The following is a 20,398-nucleotide window of genomic DNA, read 5'->3' on the forward strand; positions in this document are numbered from 1 at the left end:
TTTTCACAAGAAGAAAGACAGCAAAGCAGGTAGCATACCTGTTTTACAGACGAGACTAAATTTGAGAGAGGCTGGATAACTGGCCTAAGGTCACCCATCATCACTAGTGGTGGCATTTTCTTTTTGTTTCTGTTTTATTTTTTAAATTTAATTTGTTATTAGCATAAATTATTACAAAGGCGTTTCATTGTAGTTATGGTGGTATTTTTAAATGTGAGGGCCATGTAACAATGTCAGTTAAGTTCATAATTCTTCCAGTCTCTTCCTGTCCTTTTCACTAAATACAATCCCATTTCCTAAACCCATCAGGTTTCTTCCAGTTACTAGTCATCTCTTCTAATTACTTGTTGTACCACTTTGAGCAAATTACTCCCCCACTCATCCCTATTGATCTCATCTGTAAAAGGAAGGTAATCATAGTACCTACCTTACAGATGAATTAAGGGAAATAGTGCAGATAAAATGCCCAGTTCAGTGTCTTACACATGGCAAATTCAGAGGTAATTAACAATGTCATTCATGTGTATGTGGACAAAGGCAGCATTGTATCCTGCTGAAACAGTGTGAGGCTGAACTTTGGACTAAAAAAATGTCAACTTTAAGGTATTGCACATTTCTAGAGACCATGAATTTTAAGAGACCTCATCTACACATATACTGTTGCCTTTACTAGCCCAGACATCCTTTAATAGCATCATACACCATCAGATGGGTAAAAGGCCATGGTAAGTGAACTCTAGAAGTTTAGTAGACAATTGTGAATGTATACACAAAGCATCAGGATTGTCTGTCAGACTCAGAGCTCATTCTTTTCCACTGACCCAGGATTGATGTGTTGATTAGCCTTCATATGGTCTGGAAATTGTAAATACCCATGAATAAGAGGCTTATTTTAGTTTTCCTTATAAGATGTGACCTCTCTCAGGAAGAGAACCAGAAATCCTTTTGGATGGTCTATTCTTTTCAGTATAACCCACCTTCAGTAATGAGCTTGTGGCTCTGGTTTGGCCATTTATTTAGTCTTGTCCAGATGGGTCATGTCTCTTAATTGTTTTATTATCTCAGTCTTTTAAAGATCTATTTCTTATAGGAGAAGTTCTTTCTTGCCTGAGTAAAAAAATTAAACTGAGCATGCCCTTTAGAGATGTCTAATCTAGGATTGGAGAATGTTAATGAAGAGACCAGAGTTTTTCTTTAATTTCAAAAGGCTGTTGAAGGTATAGTTTGGATATGAAGGGTTTCCCAAACAAGCTTATATATTGAAGATTTGGTTCTCACCAGTGGTGCTATTGAAAAGTGATTGGATCAGGAGGGCACTAACCTCATGATACTTAGTTCATAGCTGAATGAGCTATTAGGAGGTGGGGCCTGGTTGAAGGAAGTTCTGGTCTCTTGGGGGTTCCTTTGAAGGGAATATCTTGTCCTTAGACTCTTTCTTGTTCTTGCTCTTGCCTCTTGCTGGCTGCCATGAGGTGAGCAGCTTTGGTCTGCCATGTGCTCCCCACCATGATGTTTGGTCTTGCTAAAGGCTTACAGTGATGGAGTCAAACCACCCAAACTTAAATCTCTGAAACCATGAGCCAAAATAAATCCCTCATTTACTCATTTATTCCTTCAACTAGTATTATGTTAGCTTAGTAAGATAGACAAGGTTATTCATTCCCTCACAGAAGTTACATCTTAATAAGAGAAACAAAAGTAAAATCAATAAAAGTAATTACAAGATGCATGATTGTTTTGAAGGAAGTGAACAGAGGAGGCAGACTTTCTAGATAAGATGGTCAGAAAAGGCTTGTTCATGTCTTCTGAGGAGTTGACATCTGAACTGAAACCTAAAGGATAAGAAGAACTGACAATGATCCATCAGGCAGAAGGATCAACTCTAGGCCTTTGGGGCTGGAAAAAAGTGTGACCTGTTTGAGGATCTGAAATCAGATGTCCTTAGAAAACCCTGAGGTAAGGGGAGAGTGGTAGGTAACAAAGCTGAAGGGGGATGTGAGGGCCAGAGATGTGGGGCCTTTGCAGCCCAGCCCACATCTGTAGAGGTAAATGGAATTTTATTCCGAGTGCAGTAGGAAACATAAATAAAGGTTACATAATCTGATTTATTTCTGTGTTTTTAGTTATGTTCATTGCTATGAGAGGATGGTGGCTTGGACTGAGGAGTTGGAGGTAGAAACAGAAAACCATGATTGGTTTTGAGTCACAGCAGTATGTCAAAGATTAGATTCATAGGACTGTTGAAGCTTGGGTGTGGACAGGAGGGAAAGAGAAGGATCAGGGATAAATTTATGCACCTGAGAGGATGGTGGTACAATGTGTAAGGATGAACAAGGAATGGGACTCAAGAGTTTTGTCTCACATGTAAGTTGCAGGTTTCCATGAGATACCTAGTAAGATCTGATCTGGATGTGTGAGTGTGTAGTTTAAGGGAAAATTCTGGGTTAAAGTTATAAATGTAGAAGCCACAGTATAGAGAGGATGATCAGATCCGAGGGATACAAAATGATGAATTTCCCTTACCTTATAAAAATAGCTGCCTACATGGCTGGTTTGAGAATTTGCTCCTAAGGCTGCTGGGTGTAGCAAAACTGTAGAATCACAGTTATTTTACTCCAAGATACCATTTGAAATTTGTTCATGTCACCAAGGACCAGGAAGGTGAAATGCTACACTTGGCACCATAAAACCATTGTCTGAGCTTGTTTTTCAGAGAAATCTATATCTGGATGGTGTGACAACGTTCTCAGCAGTGCCCGGCTAACTGTTCTAATAGGTCAGGTGTAACTTAAGCTCAGAGGCCTTAGGGCAACTATAAATTAGTCTGAATGTGGCTGATATAAAGCAAGAGTGCTTGTTATCCCCAGATTACAATCAAGGGCAACAAAGCTGCCTAGAAATCAGAAAACCTACAAGTTTTAGATCAGAGACAAACAGCAGTTATTTTGTGAGAATTTTACTAACAGAAAAATAAGAAGATGTCAAATCATGCTTAACAAGTTTTAGTATTTATGAGAAGTACCTGAATAGCTTCTTTAAAAAGCTCTCTTTCCTGCAGATCTGATTAAGTAACTCTGTGTTGGTGCTCAGAACTCTTATTTTTTCACAAGTGATTCTGATACATGGTCCATAGATCTTGTGTGGAAAAATGTTGGTCCTGGAAAGATGTCTGAGACCATCTACTCAGTCCTCTCTTACAAATGGAGAAACTGAGTCCTGTGGAGGGGAAGGGGCTTGCCTAAAGTCATCCAGCAAGTTGGGATGTCAGTGTATTTTACCAGCTTACATTTCACTCTTTCTCCTAATGGTTGGAAGGATGAAAAACAAGTTGGCCTTCCGAATCCCTATCTCCCTTTCTTTCACTGTTCTGCTTTTCTTTTTCCAAACCACATGTCACCTTCTAACATCAGATACTTTAGCTAATCTACCATGTTTGTTATTTGCCTCAGCTCACTACAATGTAAACATCAGGACTGACAAGAATGACTCATGTGGTAGAGCACCTGTCTAGCAAGCGTGAGACCCTGAGTTCAAACCCCAGTACTGGCAAAATTAGTTCATCAGTTGATTAATTCAATAAAATATAAACGTCACAAGGGCAATGGCTTTTGTTTTGTTTCGCTTATGTTTCTTATGTGCCTTAAACAGTGCCTAGCCTGTAGGAAAAGTTCTGTGAATATTTGGTAAATGGAGAAATGAAAAATATTTTGTTAAACTTTACTCTCATGGGCGTTGTGGGGAAGTACCAATCTTAGGAACTGTTAGCACAAAGTAAAGAATACTATTAGTTTCATGACTGGTTAGTTGTTGTTATCACTGTTGATATTATTAATATTACTGATATTGTTGGAAAGTCTATAACCTCCCATAAACAAGTTTTTCTTAAAACCTCTGATTCAGACAAAATCAAACAAGTGGAAAAGAAAGTATTCTTTAGTTTACTTTATTTTACTTACTATTTGCCAAACACATAGTATAGGAAGTTCTGAACTAAGAATGCCAAACCAATGAGCTCAACCAAGTCTCAATATTGCCCAAGGGTGGAGGAACTAGGACTGTCTTATTTTTTAAAAGAGAAGACTGAGGTTCGAGAGGTGAAATTACTTTTTTATATAGCCTGGACAGATTTAGGATCAGTGATCCTAAAGATTAAGTTCCTAGCTATCAGTAGCATTCAATGTTAGGTTTGGGGTGTTCTGTTTTTGGAGGGGGAATTGAAAATGCTAAAGACTAGGCAAGTATCACACTCTGAGGTGTCCCTGGGCCAAGAACATCAACTTCCACGGTGGTATAAGACCACAGGTTGGAAAGAAAGGTGCATTTTTTTTCAGCTCAACATTCTAACATTTCCCTATACTCTCAACTCTTTCCATTCTCACATTACAAAACAACTTTCCTCTTGAGGTGTTAGGCTTTTCTCACTTCTCAGACAACCTCCCTGAAACCAGCCAAGGAAAATTCCTATGGTGACAGGTCACACTACACGATTTCTAGAGAGACCACCGTAGTACTCATTCACACCCCACCCCCTAAGGAAGGGCGGACAGAAAGGGGCTCCTTCACCTACCTTCTGTTATACTTTCCTGTTGCCTCAGGAAGGACTGAGAAAGATGATTTTATAAATGTGGCCACAACAGGTCTCTTGTGAGATGTGGAGAGCCTTTGAGCTCTGGAAACACTATACTTTTTACTGGTTATGAGCTGCAGACTGATTATCACCGCCCACTGTGGATAATGTCAGCATTCATTCAAACCCCCACCAGCTAAGACTGGCCTTGCTAGAAATCAGTGACACTCCAGACACATGGCAGCAGATCTCTGTTAATTCTTATACTGTACGTGATGACAGATCACTGCCCCACTTCTGTAGATGCAGAGAGCTTAGGGACATTAGTGACTTGTCAGAGTCTCATGGCATTTGCAAGAGGCAGAGCCATGTTTGCATACTAAGGTCTATGCTTTGCTACTCTACTCTTCTGCAAGCTGGTTAAAAGCATGGAGCTTTGCTGGGCACAGTGGCAAATGCCTATAATTCCAGCTACTCCATGGGTAGAGGTAGGAAGGATTGAGGTTCGAGGCCAACTTAGGCAAAAAGTTAATGAGGACCCCATCTCAATCAATAAGCCAGGCATGGTAGAGCACATCTGTGGGGTAGGAGGGCCATGGTCTGAGGCTAGTCCTGGGTGAAAATGTGGGACCCTACCTGAAAAATAACTAAAGCAAAAAAGGACTGAGGGTGTGGCTCAAGTGGTAGAGTGCCTTCCTAGCAAGTGTAAGGCCCTGAGTTCAAATCCCAGTACTGCCAGAGGGAGAGAGCACATGCCAGTGCCAGGTACCTTGGTGAAGTACCTTGGGGTTGACTCAGCTGTGCCATTTACTAGCTAGGAGGTGTGGGGCAAGTTGCTTAGCCACTTTCTTCCTTGACTTGTTCATCTGTAGCACAGGAATAGCAGTGTACTCACATCATTTATTGCAAAGATTGACTGAATCATGTATGTAGAGCACTTAGTGTCTGTTTCATAGAAAGCACTGTGTAACTGCATAGCCAGTCTTTTTTATTCTGTTTGTAAACCTAATCTTGGAAATTTCAGGATTTCTGTAACCACCCACTCAGAGGTTGTCACTATATTTTCAAGAGTCATGGAATAGTGCTCAGATTGCTGCCTGATACAATTTATTCCCTGCAACTGTTGGTGGTGATTAGTATGACAGCAGCAAGACAGTGAAGGTGTTGCAAGGTGGAAATGAGGGGAGGGCATCTGACTCTCAGTCAGCATCAGCTTCTGGGGTGTGGATCCAGAGAGAGAGAAAGAGAGAGAGACAATATCCAGATCCTTGTGTCATGAATCGGGTAAGGAGTGGAGGTGCCATTATTTTGTATACAGGAAGTTACTGTTATTTTAATGCCCTAGCAATGAATGGATAATTTACTAATTTCAAAAACTGGGGGACAAGAGAGGGACAGCAAAAGAAGGAAGAAGGTGAATATGATTAGTGTATTTCCTATGCAAGGATGAATATGGAATTTTAGAGGGGACTAAGGTAGAAAGGGGAAAAATAGAGGGATCGAACCAGTTGGGTTGTAATACATGTATACATGGAAATGTCACAATGACACAACAAAACTTTTTTCAAAAATGTCTTTTTTTTTTTTAAGCACAGGAAGGTAAAACAGGTCCTATCTGTGAACTGGTACTAGAGGGAGGGAGGAGACTGTAAGGAGGGGGTGTAGCAGGGTGAAAATGGTAGAAATATTATGTACTCGTGTATGAAAATGGAAAAATGAGGCCTGTTGAGACTATTTCAGGAATGGACGGATGAGGGGACAAAGGAGAATGATGGAGTAGGTGAATTGAAGTATGATATGTTGTAAGCACTTTTGTAAATGCCACAATGTATCCCCAGTACAACAATAATAAAAATAAATAAATAAAAGAATGGGGGAGATGAAAGTATTTGCTTAGTTCCTGGTCAGGGCACATTAAATGAAAATAATTAGTACTTAGAACTTTTCAGGGATAAATCATCTCAGTACAGCTTTGTGGTATGCCATTCATTCGAATGAGTTTCACTCTCCAGCCACCACCACCCCACCCTTGGTCTAACCACAGTATCTTCTGCTAGCCTTCCTTCTCTCTGGGTGCCTTCAGAAGCTGGGCTTCTTTGCTGTCCTGTATCACCTGGGCTTTGTCGTGACTGTTCTCTTCGCTTCTCTTTTAGCTTAAGAGTTGGACAGTAGAGGACCTTCAGAAGAGGCTTTTGGCCCTTGATCCCATGATGGAGCAGGAGATTGAAGAGATCCGGCAAAAGTACCAGTCCAAGAGGCAGCCAATCCTGGATGCCATAGAGGCTAAGAAGAGGCGGCAACAAAACTTCTGAGTGAGGCCAGGCCCTGGCCTCTGATGAATTCTGGATTGTTCATCTCACGTTTGTTAGCCAGCACTTCTACTCTGTCATTTCTCCACAGCACCTCTGTGAACTCAGGAACATGCACCAGTGGAAAGGGCTACCTGATGGTCACTGTGCTATCTGGATGTGTGTATTTACATTGGCCAGGTGCATTATTTCAAAAGATGTGTATTGGCGCTTTTAACTCAGAGTTTTAAACCCCAGGAACAGAGACTCCTAGTTGAGGGATAGCTGGGAGAGTTTTACATTTATCTTTTTGTTTTTCTTCTTTCAGTAGCTTTTGATTGTTCTTTCTGGAAGACTTTTTTAAAAATATAAATATGCATATATATAAATTATAAATAGATTCCCCACTCAGTGTGGTGGCATCTCTGTACAGGTACAGTTTTGAACATTTTTGCCTCTTTTCTGTAAGATACGGTACTGTGGAACAAGAGGGCAGAGGACACAGAGAGGCTCCTGGGAGAAGGGTTGTCACTGAATCCCAGGAGCCAGCCTCACCATTGCAGGGCTGCATTTAAAAAACTAGATTTGGGATAGTCCTTTGACCACATTTTCAGCCTTGCGTGTTTATCACTGACTTCAGTGATGTACAAGGGAAAGTCTTCAGAATTTGTGTTTGCTCTTTGAGTCCCAGGAGAAGCCTGGTATCCTCTCTGCAAATTGTCCTTTGCTGGTTTATCACCTTCATCCATCTCCACTCTCTCAACTGCCTAAAGTCACATCACAGATACTGCCCAGTGCCTTAAGAGGAGACATGATCTGGTGAAGGGACAGGCCTACCAGGAACTCTCAGCATACTTAGGGCTGTGTTCAGTCTCCAAAAGGGAAAGGGTTTTTGAAGCTCTCATTGTTCACACATGTAGCATTTTGCTCTGCAGATAGACAGGGTAAAGGGCATTGCTTTTATGATCCATGTTCAAATACGTGATTGTTTTCTATTTTCATTTACTGTTGGGGGGTCTGGAAAGGATAAATGAATACCAGATTTAAGATTTGTTCTCCAGGAGGCTCAATCTGGACACATCGAGTGCCAGAGCTGGAAGGGACCATAGAGATCATCTGGTCTGAGCTTTTGTTGTATAGAGGGGAAAGCTGAGCCTTAGAGAGGGGAGATGACATGGCCAACACAATCAACCAAGTTACAGTAAAAGCATATTGGAACTCAGGACTCCTCCTGGAGGAGTTGTCCACCTAGGCCACTGAACCCCCTCTGAGGGAAGAGACTTGTGTTGGTTTGGGTTAAGTTGTCCCTGCTCGCAGAGACTTGCTCTGCCCTTACCTCTTCAGTAGCTGACCTGGTTATGGAGAGATTCCACAGAGGAGCCCCATTGTTCATTCTCCAGCAGCCCGTGAGCTCTGCAGTGTGTGCCAGATACACAAGCACCTACAGAAGCACATTTAGGACCTGAGCAGATCAGAGGGCTTTGCAAAAGAATCTTCCTCCTGCAACTTTGGCTCAAAGCTACATTTAGTTACTCAGCAAAGAGAGGACAATTGGGAATGACAGATGTCTTTTTATTTTTTTCTAATATCTCTTCCTTAAGATGGGGACCTATGACCGGGTTGTTCCCAGAGATACTGTAATTTGACTCCATAATTGCTTTTGTTCCCTAAACCTGAGAATCAATGGAAAGGCAGTGAATGTTTCTCTTTTGTGACCAGAACTGTTCTCTGCAATTATAGCAAGTTTTTAAAAACCCAAGATGCAGTTATTCTGCAGGACTTGGTCACTCAAATAGCTATGTGGCAGGTACAGAAAACAGAGGACAATTTAAGGATCTTGGAGGAATAAGTGGCAGCCAGCCTTTGTTGACCACCTATTACATGCCAGGCACTGAGCTAGGTGGGCTCTGCATTTCACAATAATCCTGTGAGTTAAGTACTTTATCTTCATTTCATAAATGAAGAAATGTTTTGGAGAGAAAGATTCCTTTTCACAGCAATACAGCAGGAAGTGGTAGAATTGTACCATCACTCTATGAGGCCAGTGTTTACAAGGAAAAGGAAAGCTATGTCTCCTTAAAATGAAGTGACCATCCTTTTTCATACAGACTCACTCTAAAGTGACATTTTTAGGATGGAAACAGCTGAATTAATAGTCAAGTCTGACAGCCAAGTAAGTTTGAGAAATCAAAGCACTGAGCATACATACCCCCCACACCATTTGCTGTGCTAATTAACAGTTCTGCCTCAGGCTCTTTCCTCTTGAAACTGAGAACTTTGCACTTGGCCCATTTCTTCTTTCCAAAGGAAGATCCAAGTAAAGGAAAGTGCAGCTTTTCCCATAAATATTCACAGGCCACGAACCTTGATCTGGAGTTTATTTTATTTCAAGTATATGTACACCCTACAGGCTGGTCCAGCAAAGTCTGTTGCTCATCAGTCCAGCTATCAGAACCTTTTGGCTAGAAGTCAGTTTGTTTTGGATCAGATAAATTTCCCAGCAAGGTGTATTTGTTTTTGTGACAGAAAAGCGGACAAGCAATCCCATCATTCTTTCCTTGAATGCTAAATTCAAGATATATCAGCTTGAGCTATTTGCAACTCGAGCTTTGAGGGAACGCTGTGGCTCTCTTCTTCCAAAAGACCATGACCCACATCTAAGTGCATCTTTAAAAATCTCATATTCTCTCTCTCTCTCTCTCTCTCTCTGTGTGTGTGTGTGTGTATATATATATATATATATACATATACTTTTTTTTTATTTGACTGGGGTTTGACCTCAGGGCCTCACGCTTGCAAAGTAGGTAAAACCTTCAGCCCATTTTTGCTGTGGTTATTTTTGGAGATGGGGGTCTCACAAACTATTTGCTGGGGCTGGCTCAAACCACAATCCTTCTGATCTCAGCCTCCCAAGTAGCTAGGATTACAGTCAAGAGCCACCAATGCCCAGTCTCTATAAACATACTTCATTGCTTTCCCCTTAGTAAATTTGAAGCACCACTATATTCTTTTCTCCAACCACCAATTGGCTGGATGAAATTTGGCTGTGGGTGAGGTTTGGTGGGTGGGTAGGTGGATAGATAGATGGATAGGTAGATAGGTAGGTAGGTAGATAGGTAGGACCAGTAATGTGAAGCAAATCAAGAATTGTAGCCTTGACTCTTTGAAACTATAGATTCCAATCCATGAAACATTTATTTAGTACATACCAAATGCCAGAAATTTCTTATACCATTAAAACCCAATAATAACCTTGTCTAATATCAAGAATGAGAGAAATGACATCACTATAGACCCTACAGATCTTAAAAGGCTAAAAACAGAATGTACAAATTGTACACTAATAAATTCAACAACTTACATGAAATAGGAAAAGTACAAAGCTCACTCAAGAAAAAAATCGGTCTGAACAGACTTTTATCTGTTGAAACTTAATAGCTCTGAGAGATATAGGTATTATTATCTTCACTTTACAGAGGAGGAAACTGAGACTCAGAGAAGTAGTCTTACTTAAAAGTCACATCACTAGACTATAGCAAAGTCAGGATTTAAATTCAGGCCCTCTGGTTATTACTGGAGTGTCCTTTCTAGCATACCATGTTGCCTCTAAAGATTGCAGCTCCTTATTTCTGGGAAAATTGCTCCTGTCCAAGCTGCACCTTTCACCCGGCCCCATCCTTTGTCTTTTCTTAAGCACTATGTTTATATTTTTATCAGGATTATATTGTCAATAGAATTCACATTTTGTTCGTGTTTGGAAAAAATTTTCTCTCCCACCAGCTTGCACTCGGACCAACTTGGAAAAGAAAAGCTTAAATACTGTTGCTGATGTACAATTTAAAAATGTGAAGTTTGTAGCTTTAATTTTTTTGTAATAACTAAAAACACTGGCTTAAGAGCTGACTTGAAATGCTATTTTATAAGGTTTGGATGTAAATAATCAAAGTCAGCAGTTTGTATATGTATGAGATATCACTTCCTTCACTGCCTTTTTTTTTTTAAATTTGAGATGCTTCCTATGTGCTTTTATGTTAGAATTGTTGTTCCTCCTTCTTCCTATACCTTGTCACCTTTGTTTTAAATAAACTGTCATTTGGACCAGACTATCTCCTTTTACAAAATGAGATCCTCCATACATGCCTGTAAAATGGTGTTGTAAACCTTTGTGACATTGACTTTGTGGAGTGTATATTCTAGGACTCAGAGCTGGGGGAGAGGCAGATTAACTTTTGTTGGGTATGTATTTTGTGCCAGGAACTGAGCTAGTTGGCAAGGATAAACCTGGCACAATTCTTGTAGATCAACTGTGGAGTCAGTCAAGCACAAAAGCACACAGCATTGGAAATACTGTGCGTGAAGGAAGTATACAGCCTGTGGTTACCCAGAGGAAGGAGTGATGATCAGTACAGCTGGGGCACCCAAGCAAGCTCTTCTGGAAGAGGTAATACATACTAAAATTTGAAAGATGAGGAAGAGAAGGCCAGGTTGAGAAAGGGTGGGAAATGAGGGAATGAAGGCATCCTGGACAGAAGGTCCAGTGAGGATAAAGAGCCGAGGACAGGAGTCTAGGGTAGGATCATTTTGGAGCTACCTGTTTGCTCTTGCATGAAGCCAGGCCAGGCACAGGACAGCATTCAAAGAGCAGCAGAGTCCTTTTCCAGGAATAAGGCCCATCCTTGTCCAGGAATAATTTCCTAGCTTGATCTTGAATTCTAGTCTCAAAAGCTTATCCAGCAGCAGGGAGGAAAGAGTTACACTGAAAAGCAAGTGTAGGTCTCTTGAGTCAAAGTGTTCTGCAGTATTCAATATAATAGTTCTGGTAGTCTGCATAACTGTCATGCTGTTCTGCCAGCTCTTCTGCCAGTGGGGTGGTGCTGTGTTCATTGCTGCCTAATTTATTCACCCTCACTCACTGAAATACTAAGTGTACCTTCCTTACTGTTGTCAGGGTTGATGATGGCCCTATTGGTTAGCACAAGAATCCAAGATCAGAAGGAGAGGAGGAATTGAAGTAAATTTTCCTTTATCAAGCACTTACTCTGTGACAGACACAATGCAGACCCTCGAAGCTTCATCCTGTTCTCAAAGACTCCACGGTGTCCAGTAATGCACCCTTGCTGCAGCTATGTGATTCTCAGCATGCAGTACCACCCACCAGGAAGTGTGGGAGAGGATTTGAGTGACAATTGAGGGGTCCTACTACCATTTAAAGGGCAGGGGTGTGTTTGCTGGATGCTCTGCAGTGCATTCTGGACAGTCCTGCCCAACACCCAAATGTTAACAATGTTATTTTGGTGAAAATTGTGTTTATAAACATCTAAGACTAAACCAAATCTTACAAGTAAACATAAAGTACTTTTGAGTTTTTATCATTAATTTTCCAAGAGTGAACTATGTAGAAATGCAGAGACATTCATGTTTCATTTGACGTTTTGCCAAGGGTTGTATTCCATTTCAGAAAATCATGTCATCAAAGGATTTTGAGTCACTAATTCAAGACAACACACCAAGATTAGATTTGTAACTGTCATATTCACAGATACTCTGTGTAACATGCAAACTAAAGGAAATTTCAGAGAGGATGATACGCTATAAAGAAAATAAAGTTAGATAATAAGATTGAGGGTGTGTGTGTGTGTGTGTGTGTGTGTGTGTGTGTGTGTGTGTGTGTTTGTGAGGGGAGAGAGGGAGAGAAAGAGATGGTTGAATATGAAATGCCCCCTACAGGCTCATGTGCTAAATGCTTGGTCTCCAGCTGGTTGTGCTGTATTTTGGAAGGTGGTGAAAACTTCAGGAGGTAGGGCTTAGTTGAAGAATGTAGGCCACTGGTCCCTTCTTGGATTCCCTCTTGATATTTCCTTGCCTCTATGATATGAAGTGCTTCACAACACTTTCCCTGCCATGATGGACTGAAACCTCTGAAACTGAGCTAAATCTTTCTTCCTTTTAAGTTATTTATGTCAGGTACTCTGTCATAGCAATGAGAAAGCTAACTAACTGCGTGCATGCCCAAGTATGTGGATAGGGAGAGAGCTCTATGTAGGGTAATCTGGGTTTGTATATCTTGGAAGAAATGACGTTTCAAGGGAGTCCTGGATGACAAAAAGGAGCCAGCCAGGAGAAGACCTGGAATGTGTGGATTCCGGGCCGAGGGAATAGCAAGAGCAAAGGCCCTGAAGCAAGGGTAAAAACTTTTGACTTGTTTGGAGGATGAAAAGATGGCTATTGTGACTGGAACAGTGTACACAGTGGGTGAAGGCAAGTGTGCAGGCTTTGTAGTCCATGGAAAGAGGTGCGGGTGTTGTTCCTGATGGGATGGAAAGCCAGGAGGATTTTAAGTGAGTTCCTGATGAGATGGAAAGCCGTGAAGATTTTGAGTGAGGACCTGGAACAGTTAGATCCACGCTCTGTACTGTGCCTCTATGAGCTAATGCTCAGCTTGAATCAGAATCCTGTAAGTTAAAACTACAATGTGCTAGCAGTACACACGTAACAATAGCTAAAATGGAGGTGACAGAAGATGCTAAGGATATGCTGGTTAGGATATGGAGCAACCAAACTCTTTTTTTTTTTTTTCATTTTTCTTTTATTATTCATATGTGCATACAAGGCTTGGTTCATTTCTCCCCCCTGCCCCCGCCCCCTTCCTTACCACCCACTCCGCCCCCTCCCGCTCCCCCCCCCTCAATACCCAGCAGAAACTATTTTGCCCTTATTTCTAATTTTGTTGTAGAGAGAGTATAAGCAATAATAGGAAGGAACAAGGGGTTTTGCTGGTTGAGATAAGGATAGCTATACAGGGCATTGACTCACATTGATTTCCTGTGCGTGGGTGTTACCTTCTAGGTTAATTCTTTTTGATCTAACCTTTTCTCTAGTACCTGTTCCCCTTTTCCTATTGGCCTCAGTTGCTTTAAGGTATCTGCTTTAGTTTCTCTGCGTTAAGGGCAACAAATGCTAGCTAGTTTTTTAGGTGTCTTACCTATCCTCACCCCTCCCTTGTGTGCTCTCGCTTTTATCATGTGCTCGTAGTCCAATCTCCTTGTTGTGTTTGCCCTTGATCTAATGTCCACATATGAGGGAGAACATACGATTTTTGGTTTTTTGAGCCAGGCTAACCTCACTCAGAATGATGTTCTCCAATTCCATCCATTTACCAGCGAATGATAACATTTCGTTCTTCTTCATGGCTGCATAAAATTCCATTGTGTATAAATACCACATTTTCTTAATCCATTCGTCAGTGCTGGGGCATCTTGACTGTTTCCATAACTTGGCTATTGTGAATAGTGCCGCAATAAACATGGATGTGCAGGTGCCTCTGGAGTAACAGTCTTTTGGGTATATCCCCAAGAGTGGTATTGCTGGATCAAATGGTAGATCAACTTCTAGCTTTTTAAGTAGCCTCCAAATTTTTTTCCAGAGTGGTTGTACTAGTCTACATTCCCACCAACAGTGTAAGAGGGTTCCTTTTTCCCCGCATCCTCGCCAACACCTGTTGTTATTGGTGTTGCTGATGATGGCTATTCTAACAGGGGTGAGGTGGAATCTTAGTGTGGTTTTAATTTGCATTTCCTTTATTGCTAGAGATGGTGAGCATTTTTTCATGTGTTTTCTGGCCATTTGAATTTCTTCTTTTGAGAACGTTCTGTTTAGTTCACATGCCCATTTCTTTATTGGTTCATTAGTTTTGGGAGAATTTAGTTTTTTAAGTTCCCTGTATATTCTGGTTATCAGTCCTTTGTCTGATGTATAATTGGCAAATATTTTCTCCCAGTCTGTGGGTGTTCTCTTCAGTTTAGAGACCATTTCTTTTGATGAACAGAAGCTTTTTAGCTTTATGAGGTCCCATTTATCTATGCTATCTCTTAGTTGCTGTGCTGCTGGGGTTTCATTGAGAAAGTTCTTACCTATACCTACTAACTCCAGAGTATTTCCTACTCTTTCTTGTATCAACTTAAGAGTTTGTGGTCTGATATTAAGATCCTTGATCCATTTTGAGTTAATCTTGGTATAGGGTGATATACATGGATCTAGTTTCAGTTTTTTGCAGACTGCTAACCAGTTTTCCCAGCAGTTTTTGTTGAAGAGGCTGCTATTTCTCCATCGTATATCTTTAGTTCCTTTGTCAAAGATAAGTTGCTCATAGTTGTGTGGCTTCATATCTGGATCCTCTATTCTGTTCCACTGGTCTTCATGTCTGTTTTTGTGCCAGTACCATGCTGTTTTTATTGTTATTGCTTTGTAATATAGTTTGAAGTCAGGTATTGTGATACCTCCTGCATTGTTCTTTTGACTGAGTATTGCCTTGGCTATTCGTGGCCTCTTGTGTTTCCATATAAATTTCACAGTAGATTTTTCAATCTCTTTAATGAATGTCATTGGAATTTTGATGGGAATTGCATTAAACATGTAGATTACTTTGGGGAGTATCGACATTTTTACTATGTTGATTCTACCAATCCATGAGCATGGGAGATCTCTCCACTTCCTATAGTCTTCCTCAATCTCGTTCTTCAGAAGTGTATAGTTTTCCTTGTAGAGGTCTTTCACATCTTTTGTTAGGTTTACACCTAGGTATTTGATTTTTTTTGAGGCTATTGTAAATGGAATTGTTTTCATACATTCTTTTTCCGTTTGCTCATTGTTAGTGTATAGAAATGCTAATGATTTTTCTATGTTGATTTTATATCCTGCTACCTTGCTATAGCTATTGATGATGTCTAGAAGCTTCTGAGTAGTTTTTTGGGTCTTTAAGGTATAGGATCATGTCGTCTGCAAATAGGGATATTTTGACAGTTTCTTTACCTATTTGTATTCCTTTTATTCCTTCTTCTTGCCTAATTGCTCTGGCTAGGAATTCCAGTACTATGTTGAATAGGAGTGGAGATAGTGGGCATCCTTGTCTGGTTCCTGATTTTAGAGGGAATGGTTTTAATTTTTCTCCGTTAAGTATAATGCTGGCTGTAGGTTTGTCATATATAGCTTTTATAATGTTGAGGAACTTTCCTTCTATTCCTAGTTTTCTCAGAGCTTTTATCATGAAATGATGTTGGATCTTATCAAAGGCTTTTTCTGCATCTATTGAGATGATCAAGTGGTTTTTGTCTTTGCTTCTGTTAATGTGGTTTATTACGTTTATTGATTTTCGTATGTTGAACCACCCCCGCATCCCTGGGATGAAGCCTACCTGGTCGTGGTGAATAATCTTTTTGATGTGTTGCTGAATTCGGTTTGCCATTATTTTGTTGAGGATTTTTGCATCAATGTTCATTAAGGAGATTGGCCTATAGTTCTCCTTTTTGGAGGTGTCTTTGCCTGGTTTTGGGATAAGTGTAATACTGGCTTCATAAAATGTGTTTGGCAGTTTTCCTTCCTTTTCTATTTCATGGAACAGTTTAAGGAGGGTTGGTATCAGTTCTTCTTTAAAGGTCTGATAGAATTCAGCAGAGAATCCATCAGGTCCTGGACTTTTCTTTTTGGGGAGACTCTTGATTGCTGCTTCAATTTCATTTTGTGTTATAGGTCTATTCAGGTGATTAATTTCCTCTTGGTTCAGTTTTGCAACCAAACTCTTGAGTACTGGTGAGTGTACCTGTGACCCAGCATTTCCTCCCTTCAGTAATTCCTCAACACAAATGTGTATTTACTTTTAGGAAAAGACCTGTACGAATATATTAACAGCAGCATTATTCATTATTTTGCCAAGCTGTAAACCATCCAGATGCCCAGTGACAATAGAATGTGTAAATTATGTAAATTCATATAGTGGAATGCTACACAGCACCAAGAATGGACTAACTGTAGCTACTGTAGAAGTAAACAAAGACCAACCAAACAAGAAAAGCAAAGGCTTGTTTATTCTGAGCTTGATATGTGAAGGGGTCAGTCACTTTTAACTTTGATTTTGGCAGAGACTCAAAGGCAAAAGAGTGGGAAAAGTTCTACAATGGGGAGACAGGGGCCCTGATTGGAGGTTGTGGGCTAGGGAAGCTGTTGACTAGCTAACCATGTGACATTCTATGTGACTGGTTAGGGTGTATATTTGGTTTTCTCTGGTTGGTTCCCAGTTGGAAGCAGGGACAATGGGGGAAACTGTCAGTTATTAATCAAGTCCTGGCCATTTGGGGCTGGTAGTTACAGAAGCTTCCTGAATTGTTTTACTAGAGATGGCAATCTGGCTTCCTGCAAGACTGAGAGCAGGCTGGCCTCCTGGGCTGCTTACTGTAACAATGGGGTTGATTTTCTGGGCGGGTTGATTTTCTGGGCAGGTTGATGCAAAGTGGTGGGCCAACGTTCTGTTTTTATATATGGTTTGGCCATTGTCTGCTTGGCCATCCAGTTTCTCATTGTATACACAATATGGCTGAGTCTCTCAAATGTGAGAATGAGTCAGATATGTCCATTGATGGGCGAATGAGTTAAAAAATATGGTTTATACTAATAGAATATTATTCAGTTCTTCAAAAATAAGGACATTCTGATACATGCTACAACAGGGATAAACCTTGAAAACATTATGCTAAGTGAAATAAGCTAGTCACAAAAGAATAAATAGCCTGGTTCCACTTATTAAGGTACCTTGCAGTAGTCGTGAGTGGATGAACAGTAGTATAATAATGGTGGCAAGCAGAGGGAAGGATGGGAGTTAGTGTTTAATAGAGTTTCCATTTGGGAAGATGGGAAAGTTCTGGAGATGGACGGTGGTTATGGTCACACACAATGTGTGAATGTACTTAATAGCTCTGAACGGTACACTTGAAATGGTTAAGATGGTAAATTTTATGTATATTTTGCCACAATAAAAAAGCCAGATACAAAGGGATACATACAATACAATTCTATGTATATAAAATTCAAAACCAAGGAAACAATCTATTATGTTCAAAGTCAGGACAGCTTACCTTTGGTGGCTTTGCCTATGGCGGGGTGGGGGGCATGAGAAGGGTTTCTGGGGTGCTGACTAGTTCTGATTCTTTATCTTGGTGCTTACTAAATGGGCATGCTCGTGGTGAGAAAATTCATCAAGGTGACCTCTGCATTTGGGGGCGGTTTTTCCCTCTATTCATTTTACACGTAAATAAGCAAAGACACCTCTACTCCACTGGGCTGTTGTTTTCAGGTCTCCAAGCTCATGCATGTGAACTTCTCCAGGCCTGTGCAAATTAATAGGTGATTTCTCTTAGCCCATTATCCCTTACCTCAGCCAGCACCTTGCTTTGGTGAATGATGCAATGGAGGCCCAATGATGCCAGGTCCAGACCTACCCGAGCTATGGTCTCAAGAACACGAGTAAGTCCAGTTTGCAGTCTGTAGATAAAAATTGCAATCTGTGGCCAAGCAAAGAACTTTCTTGTCCAATACCCCTCTGCTCACAGTTGTTTTTTCTCTCCTGAGGAAAACAAGGCCTCCGGCTTGCTGCTAAGCATATTCCTTCCACTGCATTTGTTGGTTTAATATTTAGCATTTATTGTGCCAGGCATTTTCACATATGTTATCTCAGTTCAACTTGCCATTAACACTCTGAGAGACAAGTGAAGAAGCTAAGGCCCAGAGAGGCAAAGAAACCCAACCAAGATCATATTGCTCCTAAGTAGCAAAGATTCAGGCCTAAGTCTGTCTGGCCTCACTGTGTTCCTTCCTCCACAGCACATGGCACTTCTTATCTCCTCCCATCAAATTCAAATACTTTTTAATAGAGAATGAAGCCAACCTGAGGATGCAGAGCAGAGAGGGAAGCAGAGGGCAGTGATGACCTCAGTTGAACCTCTGGCTCCACCTGGACTCAAGCCACTATGTTAGATTTCTGTCACTTGGAAATGAAACATTCCTTCCCAGTCTAGGTAGGTAGGAAGAGATGGGGGAGGACTTTGGATACCAATGGGAACTTGACCCTGAGCTGGCGCTTCTGAGACCAACAGGTACAAACTAAGGTCATGCAATTGGCATTGCCACTTACCAAAGTGGCAGGGCCAATATTTGAACCCAAGTCTGACTTCAAGTCCAAAGTGTGCAATTCCTCCTCTTGAATGAATGAATTTCCTGTGGGTTCTGAGCCCAGACCTTCTGAACGAGGTTAAACATCATTCTATGACCGTCCTCTTCCTTTCTAGCCGATGGGATTCTGAAAGACACTGTTCCTTTCTCCTCAAAGAAAGCTACGTTTCTCAGCTTATTAAACTTCCTAGACAACTTTTCCACCCTCAGGCACAGGGCCTGGCTGGCCCAAAATATGAGACCCATCACGACCAGCACCCAAGAATTACTTCTGGAGCTGAGGAAAAAGGCAACTCAATAGGACCCACACTGAATCCACTTCCTTCAGTGGTGCCTGCAGAGTTGTTTGATGGAGCGAGCTTTCTCTCACGTCTTTTACTACTGAACCTAACTGGGCCTAACTGGGGGTGACAAGAGATGCAGAAAGGACAAATATTAGTTAGACAGACAGACATACAGAAAGTTGGGGCCAGGTGTGTTGGGTGCTCAGTGGAGATGCACAACAGTCTTATTGCTTCTCATCTCTTTTAATCTCTATACTCTGCTTCTTTTCTCTATGTTTATTCTTTAAGGCCTTACTCTAATTCTTCAAAACCTTGCTTCTAAAAGTCTTCTTTTCTATTCTTTAAAGTCTCTTTCCTTACACTCACTCTGTCCCATGTTCTCTCTTAGCTTTTCTTTAGCATAATCTCTCTTAAGGTCTTTGCCCTCAGACTCACACTGTCCCATGTTCTCTCTTTAGCTATAGCAATTCCCCTTCAGCAATTCTTTTCCCTTCAGCAATCCTCCCTTTAACAATTCATTTTCCCCCTTCAGCAATTTCCCTTTAGCCAAAAAGCCCTCATCAAAAAGCCTCCCTTCAGCCAAAAACCTCCCATCATCAAATAGCCTTGGTTCATCCAAAAAGCCTTGTGTCCTTCTTCAGCAAGTCTTTTATATCCAGTGGTAAACAAGGAGGTAGAGCAACAATTCGGTTCTCAGGGAGGGGTGTGACATTGTAACAGGAGAAACCTGCGTTAAACAACTTAGGAAAAGCAGCTGAGCTGCATCTTGCCTTCTTCCTCTCTTCTGTGGCTGGGGCTGTGCCAAATCTCAGCCTACAGAACATTGAGTACAACTGTGCTTCTCTTTCTCCACTCCCCACAGTTTGACAGAGATGACAATAGGAATTCAAGGCTGAAGGAGTATAATCTCATTTTGGGAAGCCTGGGTTTGAATCCCTGATCCACCACTTTTTAATCCACCACTGTCTGACTGTGGGCCTTAGTTTTCTTGTCTGTTCAGTAATAATAGTATCTCTTTTATTGCTGCTGTTGTTGTGCAGTTATTACATGAAGTATATAAAATAATGGATGTGAAACCACTTTGCAGAGTACCATAGACATGTGGGAGATGGTTATTATTATTTGCTAGGCTGTGTTCACTCTTGGGAGTCTCAAAAGTACCTTATGAAGCAAAAGGATTCTTTTCCACACTCATTTTCCATATGATCCTCCTGCTTGACCCTTATTTGAATTGAAAAGTTCTCACCCAAAGGGACTCAGGT

The 20,398-nt window shown here is 41.0% G+C and overlaps 1 protein-coding gene across 1 annotated transcript in view; it reads left to right on the forward strand.

The window, feature by feature from the left end:
* Stk4 (serine/threonine kinase 4) overlaps positions 1 to 10,958 on the forward strand; it is a 104,938-nt gene extending 93,980 nt beyond the window's left edge. The window contains exon 11 of the mRNA XM_074074842.1: positions 6,721 to 10,958. Coding sequence (XP_073930943.1) covers positions 6,721 to 6,879 — 159 coding nt within the window. The 3' untranslated portion in view covers positions 6,880 to 10,958. The remainder of the gene's footprint in view (positions 1 to 6,720) is intronic.
* Positions 10,959 to 20,398: the final 9,440 nt, after the last annotated feature.

This window comes from Castor canadensis, chromosome 5 (assembly GCF_047511655.1).
Source record: "Castor canadensis chromosome 5, mCasCan1.hap1v2, whole genome shotgun sequence".
In the NCBI taxonomy this organism is placed as follows: domain Eukaryota; kingdom Metazoa; phylum Chordata; class Mammalia; order Rodentia; family Castoridae; genus Castor; species Castor canadensis.